At 36.1% G+C, this 10,803-nt stretch overlaps 1 protein-coding gene across 4 annotated transcripts; it reads right to left on the bottom strand.

Moving 5' to 3' along the window:
• Positions 1-638: 638 nt before the first annotated feature.
• On the bottom strand, positions 639-6,811 carry LOC127796628 (uncharacterized). Of its 4 annotated transcripts, none has more exons than XM_052328866.1 (11): positions 6,758-6,811; positions 6,617-6,660; positions 6,181-6,230; positions 5,707-6,023; positions 4,025-4,416; positions 3,505-3,754; positions 2,933-3,098; positions 2,745-2,847; positions 2,078-2,206; positions 1,197-1,409; positions 639-1,107 (listed from the first exon to the last, which is right to left on the bottom strand). In XM_052328866.1, the coding sequence occupies exons 4-11, from the start codon at positions 5,948-5,950 to the stop codon at positions 829-831; spliced, it is 1,776 nt and encodes a 591-aa protein (XP_052184826.1). In that variant the 5' UTR covers positions 5,951-6,023; positions 6,181-6,230; positions 6,617-6,660; positions 6,758-6,811; the 3' UTR covers positions 639-828. The 4 variants fall into 4 exon arrangements, with proteins under 4 accessions (XP_052184826.1, XP_052184828.1, XP_052184827.1 ...); XM_052328868.1 differs by lacking the exon at positions 6,617-6,660 and adding an exon at positions 6,430-6,616 and having other exon boundaries at positions 6,758-6,772; XM_052328867.1 differs by lacking the exon at positions 6,617-6,660 and adding an exon at positions 6,435-6,616 and having other exon boundaries at positions 6,758-6,772.
• Between the last annotated feature and the right edge of the window lie 3,992 nt (positions 6,812-10,803).

Raw genomic sequence — 10,803 nt, 5'->3', positions numbered from 1 at the left:
GTTGGAATGCTTAGCCCATTTTTGTCAGTCGCCTGGTTGTCCAGTCAACAATGGCATATGTTGCAGAAGTGACAACAGTAAATCAAATGGATAATCTTCAAGCACACCATTGGCACCACTTCTCTTTGGTGGAGAAGATGATGCCCTTTCATAGATGCATAAAGGATGAAACCAAAATCTGATTCTTTCTAGAGATGTATAAAGATGCTGCATTATTGTGCCAGGGATTCTGTGTTCAGGCATAGATCTCCTTGCTCCCCCATTTTTTGGTCTCCATGTGGTCGCTCAACATGGTTATATCCAGGTTTAAGGTCTAAAAAGGCTATAACGCTGTCACAAAAGCTTATCCAGAGTTCCTTGGATCTGTTCAACCCTGTTAGGGTTAGTCTAGCTTCGGGTTAACCCTTGTAAGCAGCAGAAACCAAAACCGGGGAGTAGTCTCTTGACTCACACCTAAACATATCTACATGAAACATATATAATCAAGACTTAGATCACAAAAATTTTAAGAGGCTCACAACTAGGCTGAGAATGTGTGGCAAGGCAGTTCCAAGAGAGTGTTACTGTCCCATTACCACCAAAGCAAGAAATGTAACATCCCACAAGTAAACCACAAGAGTAACAGCCTAGGAAGAATATTAACAAATAGATTTTCATTGATCCAGGATAGAAGATTGAGACAGAAACTTGGTAGTGGTAGCTCTATGTCCATTTACGCTTAGTAAATACACATCAATATACAAGATGAATATCGAATATACAGGGAAAACAACTGGAGACCATCACTGCAATTTACATACCTAGGGGTCCCCCAGCTTTATACATCGGCTACCAGAACCGGTCCTTGTTGACGCTCAAGTATCCTGCCATAACTTTTCCTCCCGTGTTCCTCATTCCATCTATGAGATAGCACCATGTGGAACCCAAGGCTCCTACGAAGAAGTCAGCTTCGGCAGCCAACAAGAAATTAACGAGAGGATAATTTGTGCTGGTTTCCCTGCCTAGGCTTGCTTCATAAGTGGCCATTGTCGTGTTCCCCACTTGGCGCGTCACGTTTGTGTAGTAAAATTTCCAGTGGGGATATGTTTTTGATTTGTCAATGACCACCTGAAAAAATATGATGTGAGAACTTGGTCCAGAAGCGTTTGCAGATTTGTGTTATTCAAACAATGTTTGAAGCACGAGATAGTTAAAACCTGCATCTCGGTGGAAATCCAGATGCTGTCGAGGTGTGGAAAGTGCTTTCTGATGCGGTCAGCAAGACTCACGTACTCTTCAAATTCAACCACCTTCATTTCGCATGCCTTATCTCCCATCCTTACGTGCATGCTTAGTAATGGCCTAGGCAACCATGGTTTATGATTGGACCATACAAAATTTTCCATGTCAAATTGAGGATCATCCGCAACCTGCAGACAGGAACTTTTTAGTTGGCACTACTGTTGCCCCTCTCCCCTCCTCGGCCAAAGAAAAGTAAATGACATCATCATCATCATCTTATCCTAACCAAGTTAGGGTTTGGTTAGGATTGGCGGCACATCTTTCACAATATCAATTGACCTCTAAAAGTTATATTGACGATGCGAAACCATGCAAAAGAACATAACATGTCTAACGAAAACTATATAAAAACACATTCCAAACTTGTATTTGTATGAACTCATTTAGCAATCTCCCCTTCAATAAAGGAGACAACTAGAGCGATACAATAATCAAAAACAATCACAGGCCTTAATCCCAACAGATGGGGTTGACTCCATGAATTCTAGATTTTCAGTATTCTCCCTATTCATGACTATGGTAAAGCCATTATTATTCCCATGTCATGTCTAAGGGGTTTTTTACCAAATTTTATTTGGTTGAAATCTCCCTCTTGCCACAAATTTCCTCCATTTCATCAACTCACCTCACAAGTGTTTCTATCAATCGCCTTCTCACATTTCTCAATCATTTTAATTGTGATTCGCTCATCTTATCTTCATTTCTTATTGTCTTCTCTTTTCTTGATAGTTACAGTAAATTCCTACAAATGCATCCTCACTATTAGAAAACAACACACAAATCCAGATTAACAAACCTCTTGCCAATCTTTAACTCGGGTTGCAAGAACCATCTTTGCAGCTTCCCATCCAAATGCTGCATGACGTGCAGCATTAAGCAAATTGCATGTATACTCAGTCTGGAATCTCATTAGATAGCGAACTGCCTGACAACAGTGCAACCAAAAACGTAATCATACTAGGGACAAAGCAACGAAAATAAATGATTTGCACCTTATAAGCAACTTAAATGTGCATCTATATGCATGTCAATGTAGATATCAACAAAGTTACATTTGTTTCCATCAGATAGGTATACTTGTGAGTGTAAGTTATGTAAGAATAAGTCATGTGCCCCAGAGGACATTGAAGTCAAATGAAGCCTTCAAGTGAGACTTCAATAGGTGCTCTTAACATAACACACAATGTAGAATCAAAGGAATCAAATCACATTACATGAGGTGACAAGTGAATCCGTTGATGCTGTTAGCACACAAAGTATGCTCTTGGTGGACATCATTGTGTTATTGAACCTCAAATTGCAATAATGTTTATTCTGATAATTCCGGACATTCTTCCAACTTTTAGTTGGTGGGAAGTTAATAAAGTTCAAATTTCTTTAAAATATTAGTTCAAGGTTGGCCATTCTTTATTGTTGGCAGCTAAAAAAATATCTCACTCCATAAGTGAACCCCATAATTGTACCTGAGCCCGCCACCATCTTCTATCCATTTTGCGATGAGAAGCAACCAGGGTTCCATTTATATCTGTTGTTGGCTGCAAATAACTCCAAGGCATACCCCAAATCCTGTTGCACATCATTATATATATATGATATAAGGAACTGGTAATGCTCATTATAACGGGCAAATTTAATTTTTGCAGGAGCTTGCCTAGGGGTTCGACCAGCCCATATTTCCTTCGATGTATAATTATCTTTTCCGGTTATGATTCCTTTTTCCCATGCTTCTTTTTCCTCCATTAACTGCAACGCACGCTCTTGGCATTCTTGGGAGGTTTCTGGATAGAAGTAACAAGACCAGCTAGAGCGTAATGGCCCTACAACACAACAAGAGATGGAGAAAATAAATTACCAGTACTGGAAACGATTTTTCATTGCTATTACTCTTTACTTCAAATTAGATAATTTAACTAGAATACCATGCAACTGAATAATCCATGCATTTACTTAAAGAATGGATCCTTCAGTATCACAACAGGTCCACTAAAAATCTCAAATCTTGTGAACAAATGAAGATATCATCACCAAATCCAGTGTTAAGGGACTCACGGGGCTATGATTTTGTACCCAGATCCCTTGTCTAAGAGGGGCAGGTGATTATAGTGTATGATCCCTTCAGTTCACAATTAGGATTTATAACATAAGATCACAAGAAAACCAAAGGCAACATCAATAGATTTGAGAAAAATACAGCTGCCTATGGATGAATGTTGCAAGTAATACCTCTGCACCCATCATGGTCAGCCCGGTTAAAGTAATTTGTAACAAGAACCCTTTTCTCATTAATTGCAATTGCAAGAAGCCCAGACATTGCAGCAATCTGGGCTCCAATGCCGAAGCCTGGTAGTCTCTCCCAATCAGCCACAAGAAACCTCACATTAGGATCACTACAGTTCAGGGGATGCTGATGGAGCCATATATCTCGCTGTACTTTCCTAGTAAAGGGATAATTTTCTTCATCTGATCCTGTTATCTGTAAAACAATTGTCCAAACCAAGATTTTCATAGAATGAAAACATGGAAGTTTGGCATATTTTGGGAAAGAAAAAAAAAAAAAAAAAATTCAGCATTCTGATAATACTCGATCAACAATTTACCACAATAACTAGGTCATTCATTTATAGAGAAATAGATCAACCATCCACAGATATGATGCAGCCTTCAAAATTTAATCAAAGAAATAAATCTGATAATGAACCAAGAATTCTTATAGATTCTTTTGGTTGCTATTAGGGAAACATACCCAGGGAGGATAAGCTCCTTCAGATATGGTTTGATGTCGATAGTACTTCAGCTGCTCATCTGTTGTTGACAACAGGTATGTGTCTAAGAACCCCTTCCACAATGTCCAAGGAGGGAAAGTATCGTTCTCAATATGTCTATCAAGCCGCTTGTTTACTTGTGCATTCAATTTGCAGTTCTCCAAGTGAGGTGCTTTTGGCACATTATGTCTGCTCAGTCTAACACCCTGCAGCAGCTCACCTTCACTATTCATTGCATTATTTAATAAAGAACTCCAAGCTGAGTACAAGAAAGAAACTCTTTCATCAATGTTATGGTCAACAGTTTCACGTGAATGCATCGTCCTCTCTATTTCTTTAGATTTAAGATTGCAGTCTCCATGTTTAACCATATCTGCAACAATGAGAGAAGTGCAAGGGTTTAGGAATGCTAACGAGAAAGGTTGTAGCTATAGTGATGGATGCAAGTGCTTGATGAGAAAATGGTGGTTTAAGGTTTTTTTCCAACAATCACCATCTGGGCCATGCTATTACCAAATTTTCTTGAATTTAGATAGGTAATTCCTTTTATCGGAATGACTATAAATATTCAACACAAGGTTAATCTACCAGTGAAAGGGGGGCACCATTCAACTATTGATAAAGGTATTATCCTATTAAAAAATGAACTGAATTTTCTTCAAAGATCCCCCAAGGTTTACACGCTAACTGTAAAGATTATAGATCATAATCAGGGAAGGTTTATGCGCATTCTGAAGCATCAGTGAAACCCAAAAGGCCAAAGCTCTATGACATGTTGGTTCTATAAATCCAATGTGTTGATAAGATACAAAAAGTCCGAACAAACCTCTACTTGTAGACTACAGGTTTGCCCCTTGCTAAATATATAGATCTTTACATATACATATATATACGTATACATTGGAGTTCTTCAAAATCTCAAGTTTCAGTTGTATAAAATTTGATTCCCTTCCCAAGGCTAGTAATTCCCAGCAGCAGAAACCAAAACACTGCAGTTTTTTTTAACTCAAAGTCAAATGGCCAATCTAGACTTCTTGTTTAATCTTCCTTGTTCTTTTCGTGCTACTTTATTATATCTTTCGGGGCGTTTCTATAAGAAAGATAAATCTGAATGACTTGCTTCATCTGGAAGCCACTTGGTTGAGTGGAGCTGGATAAAGTGATTAAACAACACCATGATTTTAGCAACTTTAGTCAAACCAAAAATAGGAGCATATAATGAAATTTAGCTTAGAAGTAAAACACTCTTTAGGTTACTTCAAATACACTTCTTGATGACTCTCATTATCAATGTAGGGTTCATGCATTAGCAGCTAAAGTTTGACCGGGCATCGATGTAAAAGTTCCCCAAGAAATGTCATTCGATCTTGAATATTATAACAGAAAGATTTTAATATTTTCCATAGACTCTGAAATAATTCTATCTTTTTTACAGTTGTCTAGACAATAAAATCAATCAAAAGTGGCTAAAGCAAGAACTCTGGTCATTCTGCTTGTTCCAGGAATGAACATCTGACAAGAACACAGAAAACGGGATAACACTCAATCTTACTGATCAATGGAAAACAGCCACCACGAAATTGAACACTGAAGGCATTAAATTAACTTTTAATGGCCAAAAGAATATGAACAAATTACATCTGAGCGACGAAAATGCACTTACTAATTATATCTGAGCTTGAATTCCATGGACTAATTCCAGTGGAAAATGAAATCCCACCAAACTCAACGGTACCCAAAGAAGTAAGGGCAGCCAGAAGCAGTGTTGTAAGACAAACGCCGCAAAGGAAACCAACCACACAAATCTGGCATGAAAATGAGCTCCCCATTTGCAGAGCTCTCTGTGAGACGACTCTTTCAAGAGACTTCTGATTCGAAGCCTCCATTTCTGTTCCAAATTTGCTCATAAATTTCAAGGAAAAGGAGAGAGCTTTTTGGCCATTAATATCCCAGTCCCATGCTTTCCCAACCAACTTTTTACTGCAATCACATGGAATTTTGGTGATTTCCCCTTTGCCCCACCATCAAAACGAGACCCATTTCAGGGAAAACCCAGAAACCAGAGAGCTTGAGAAAGGTTACTGTTCAATAAAGAAGCAAAATCACAGACTACTTTCAATCTCCACCAACCACTTACTCAGTAAGAACTTTCAACGGTTAGGTGGTCCTCTTGTGTCTTCTTTCCAACTGCAAAATAATGAGAAGTCCATTCAGAATTGATTGCCGCAATATTGATCAAAGCATCAATAAAAGAGAGAGAGAGAAGTAATCATCAAGCAATAATAATTGTTATTATGGACACTGGATAGGAAAAAAATTTAACATTCATGCAGTCTTTTTTAGGAAAAACTGTGGACTTATAATCTGAAGGATCAGCCAAACAAACCCTACAAATTTTGGACTGTAATGCTTGGAAAGCATAACAGAAAGCCCAAAGGAAAGACTCGAAGCCATTGCAGTTTCAGTTTCAGAAAGCTTAAAATCGGCAAGAGAAAGAGGAGTTGGAAATGAGGTGTATCATCAGAGAAGAAGGAAAAGGCATGCAGAGAGACACATGCGCCGTTGATATTCACCTGATTTAAAAAAGTATCAGATCAGCAGAGAAGAAGAAAGGAACCTGCAGAAGCACTCAATCAACCCAAAAAATAAATAAAAAAACCAAACAAAATTGTTACAGGGAAAGGGGGGAGAGAAAGAGACATTGGGAAACTAACCCACAAAAAATTTGATTTTTAAAATGGATTTGGGGAAATTTCAAAACAGCCTTGGGTACCAATCTACCATCCCACAACCAACCGTGCTACGAAATTTCAAAACAGCCTGATCCTTGAAACATTCGTCCATTTGTTGGGTATTATTTTTGGAGAACAAAGACAGGCAAAGCTTGCGGGCAGAGTGCCGTCACTGGTTATTCACTGTCTGGATAGAGATGATACTATATGAGACTATAACACATGCACATTGCATATGTCTATATAAGAAAGGGAAGGGAATATGTACTGTTCTGGGAGGTGTTGGGGCCCACTTTTGGGGCTGCTTCCTCCATCATCCCAGCTGTTACTCCACCTAAAAGAGATGTTGATCGTCCACTGGATACTCGTGGAGTTCAATAATTACTATCCTCAATATGGATTTTCTTTAGTACTAACGACAACAAAAGCAGTAGTTGGAGACTTGGGGAAGACTCACTTTTTTTTTTTTAATAAAAAAATTGTTAAAATGCTTAATTTTTGTTTTTATTATTGTCGTGAATGTTCATTCGGGTTAAAATGGATTGAATTGACCTTACTTCTAATTATATTGGGATCGAAATTCGTCCTGTGTTTAGATTAAAAATTTGATTGGGACTGAGGCTGCTGGGATGTTTCATATGTTGTGACACGTAAATATTGACGTTAAGTGAATGATTGATCAAATTAATCTCTAAACATAGTTTGAGTGGTCAGATAAATAATATGTTGGTATTAATTTAATAAATTATGAATTCGATCATTTTCTTGTACAAAACCCAAATGCCCAATCTATTATTTATCTCTCTTAATATAATTAAAAGCACGAGTATTAAAAATAACATAAGAATGATTATTTTAAAATTAGTCAAATTAATATCACGTGATAAATTAAATTTGATTAACGGGATTGCATTTGAAATCACATCATATTTAATAAAAAAAATTATTTAAATATATATATTTATTATTATTATTTGATGTCAATTATTTTATTTATTTTTTACAATTTAAATTAAAAATATAATTATAGTTTGAATTAAAGGTAATTTGATTCTATATATTTAAATTGATGTATTTCGAGAAGTATTAATTTAAGAGTTGACAGTGCGTTGAATTTCCCTCTTCAGTGTATCGCAGGCAATCTCACTTCCTCGTACTTTGGACGACGTGGCAAAATATTGTTGGCAAGTACGTTTACGGTAAGATCAGGAGGATCTCAGTCGTTGCAGTAGATAATAATTCTAGAGGGAGATGGGAGGGAGGACGGACCATGGCTTCTTGAATGGGCCCCTATTTCATTTTGTGGCTGTGGCTGTGGCTGTGGCTGGCTGCATGTTCTCAAAATTTTTATTTTGTTTTAATTATATTATTATTAATTTTATTTTTTAAAATTTTAATATAAATAAATATGATGTATATTTTATTATTTTACTTTACCTTTTTATATATAAAAATATTTAAATTAAATTAATTTTAAAATATTAATTTAGATATATAATTGAAATAACGAAAAAATTAAATTATCATATTAAAAAAAGTTAAAATGCAAAACTTAAATTGATTAAAAATATAGGTCTAAAGATATAATTAAAATGATTAAAAAAATTAAAATATAAAGATTAAATTGACTCAAAAATTAAATTTAAAAGTGTAATTAAAATAAAAAAAATAAAATAATCACACAAAAAATCATAAAATACAAAGATAAAAATATAGATTTAGATCCTATTTGATAGCTTTATAGGATACAATTCATTTAAATATAAAACATTTTTTGGTTAATGAATGAACTGATCGTGAATATATATATATATATATATATATATATATAAAACTAAAAATCCAACTTCTTAAATCTTCTCACAGTGCCCCTCCTCCGGGCAGTGCCCTTAATCCCAGCCCTTACTTTTAACAGACACCCCTGTAGTGTAGCATCATCCTAATTAACTCAAATCAGATCTCACAATTCATTCAATAATCCCAAGAGAATCAGTACATATAAATAAATTAATAATATCAAACGGGTTGGGTCGGCCCGACTCAACTCGTTCATGGGGAAAACAAAGCCTTGCTTGTCCCGTGCCGTGAGCTTGCATGGAACAAGTGGAGCCAGCCCAGTCCAACTTGTCGAGCTCTTGAGTCGAGCCAAGCCCAGCCCGCTTTAACGGCTCGAACTTAGCAGAAGTCCGACCCGTTAATATTTTACAATTCCAATGGTATTAAATTTTATAAATATTTAAAATTATAAAAATTATTTCAAATTCAAACTCTAACAATTGTGTGCGAGATACATACTTATTTATATATTTAAATTTTTTAAAATAATTATGAATTTTTGTGTATGAGATATAAATTACTTGAAATTTATTAATTGACATTAATGTGAATTTGTGACACTCTATATAATTTTTAAAATATTAGAGTTATTAAATTAAATATCAACTATTCAAATTTAAAATTTAATTATTTATAATTTTATTTTTTTTTAAAATTGAATCTTGATCGAGTTCAAGGGGCCAAACCCACGGTCCTAATTGAGCAAACCTCTTAGTTTGGTTGGATCATGGGCTTAAAAATGTTACATTTAACATGACAATTTATAAATAGTAAGTTGGACCATCAAGCTCACAAGACCTATTGAATCTCTTTATATAACTAATATTAATTATTGTCTTATTATCTAAATAATAATAAAGGTATTTTATTTTTAAATTTAAGTTACATTTATTATATTTAATTTTTATTATTTAATTTTTTTATTAATTAATTAAATGATTTAAGTCATGATATTTTTATCATTGGTTACAGAGAGAGAGAGAAAAAGGGGTATCCTACCGTGGAGGTGCGTAGAGGTGAGCGAGCACAAGGAAACAAAGTTCATATGCAACTGCACAAGCTGGGAGAGGGAGAAGCGCCGATGAGTTGGCCTGCTCCAGCCCTGCAGCTTGCCCATCCATCCAATCCGAAAGCTCCCCGAATGATCCCGCCTTGTGAGGTGAGGCTCTAAAAGCTGTGACTTGCTTCTGCAAATCTTTCTGTCTTTTCCTGAGGTCCCCAGTCGACTGAGATATTATCTCAAGCTTGGTCATAAAGGCAACCCTGAAGGCAAAGAAGAAGACAATTATCATCATGATCGAGAGCCACAAGCTACTGCGGGGGTAACTTAGCTGGAGATTATTAGATGATAATGTTGCTGAATATAGTCAATATTCTTTAGTTGTCTTTAGAAGATTAGGATATTCTTAATAGGAGTTATCTTTAGAAAGTTAGAGATTACATTTTTAGAAGTTTTTGGATTGTATCCTCTATATAGAGATCTGGGCATTTGGCCAAAGGAACACATAGAAAAGAGACAGAGACAACAATATTCTTTTACCATATCTTAACATGGTATTAAAGCGATTTGGATCAAGAAAACCCTAGAGAGAAACTGACCATGGCCGACGATCAGAAGGAGACAACGATTTCATCATACTTTCTGCACCCATTGGATAGTCTAGGTACGATACTAACTCATGTCCAATTTAAGGGAAATAATTATGATGAGTGGGCGTGAGCTATGTGCACCACACTCCAGGCCAATAAGAAGCTTGGATTTGTTGATGGCACTTTGCTCAAACCCACTGACGATTCACTTGAAATCGAAGATTGGTGGATGGTAAATTCTATGCTTGTGGCATGGATGTTCAATACCATCAAATCGATGCTTCGTTCTACCATCACCCACACAGAGAACGTGAAGGACTTGTGAGAAAATCTTAGACAGAGATTTTCCATTAGGAATGAACCTTGTGTCCAATAGTTGAAATCTGATCTTGCTGGATGTAAACAAAAAGGACATGCAATTGTGGCGTATTATGGGAGATTGAAGATGATGTGGGATGAACTCGCAAATTATGATCAGATCCCTATATGCCAATGCACAGGATGTAAGTGCAATAGTGCAGGACAACTTGAAAGAAAACGAGAAGAGGAAAGGGTTCATTAGTTTTTGATGGGACTCGATGATTCTGTGTATGCCATGGTAC

The sequence above is a fragment of the Diospyros lotus genome, chromosome 3, assembly GCF_014633365.1.
Source record: "Diospyros lotus cultivar Yz01 chromosome 3, ASM1463336v1, whole genome shotgun sequence".
Lineage (NCBI taxonomy): Eukaryota > Viridiplantae > Streptophyta > Magnoliopsida > Ericales > Ebenaceae > Diospyros > Diospyros lotus.
The sequence above is the reverse complement of the archived record's forward strand: the minus strand, read 5'-3'. Positions and strand labels throughout refer to the sequence as shown.

Excerpts from the sequence above, each read along its gene's own strand:
- LOC127796628 (XM_052328866.1), bottom strand. The coding sequence starts at position 5,950 with ATGAGCAAATTTGGAACAGAAATGGAGGCTTCGAATCAGAAGTCTCTT. Across the intron at positions 2,848-2,932 it reads TGGGCTGGTCGAACCCCTAG|GATTTGGGGTATGCCTTGGA; the intron begins GCAAGCTCCTGC and ends GATGTGCAACAG. Across the intron at positions 1,108-1,196 it reads GGATTTCCACCGAGATGCAG|GTGGTCATTGACAAATCAAA; the intron begins GTTTTAACTATC and ends ATATTTTTTCAG.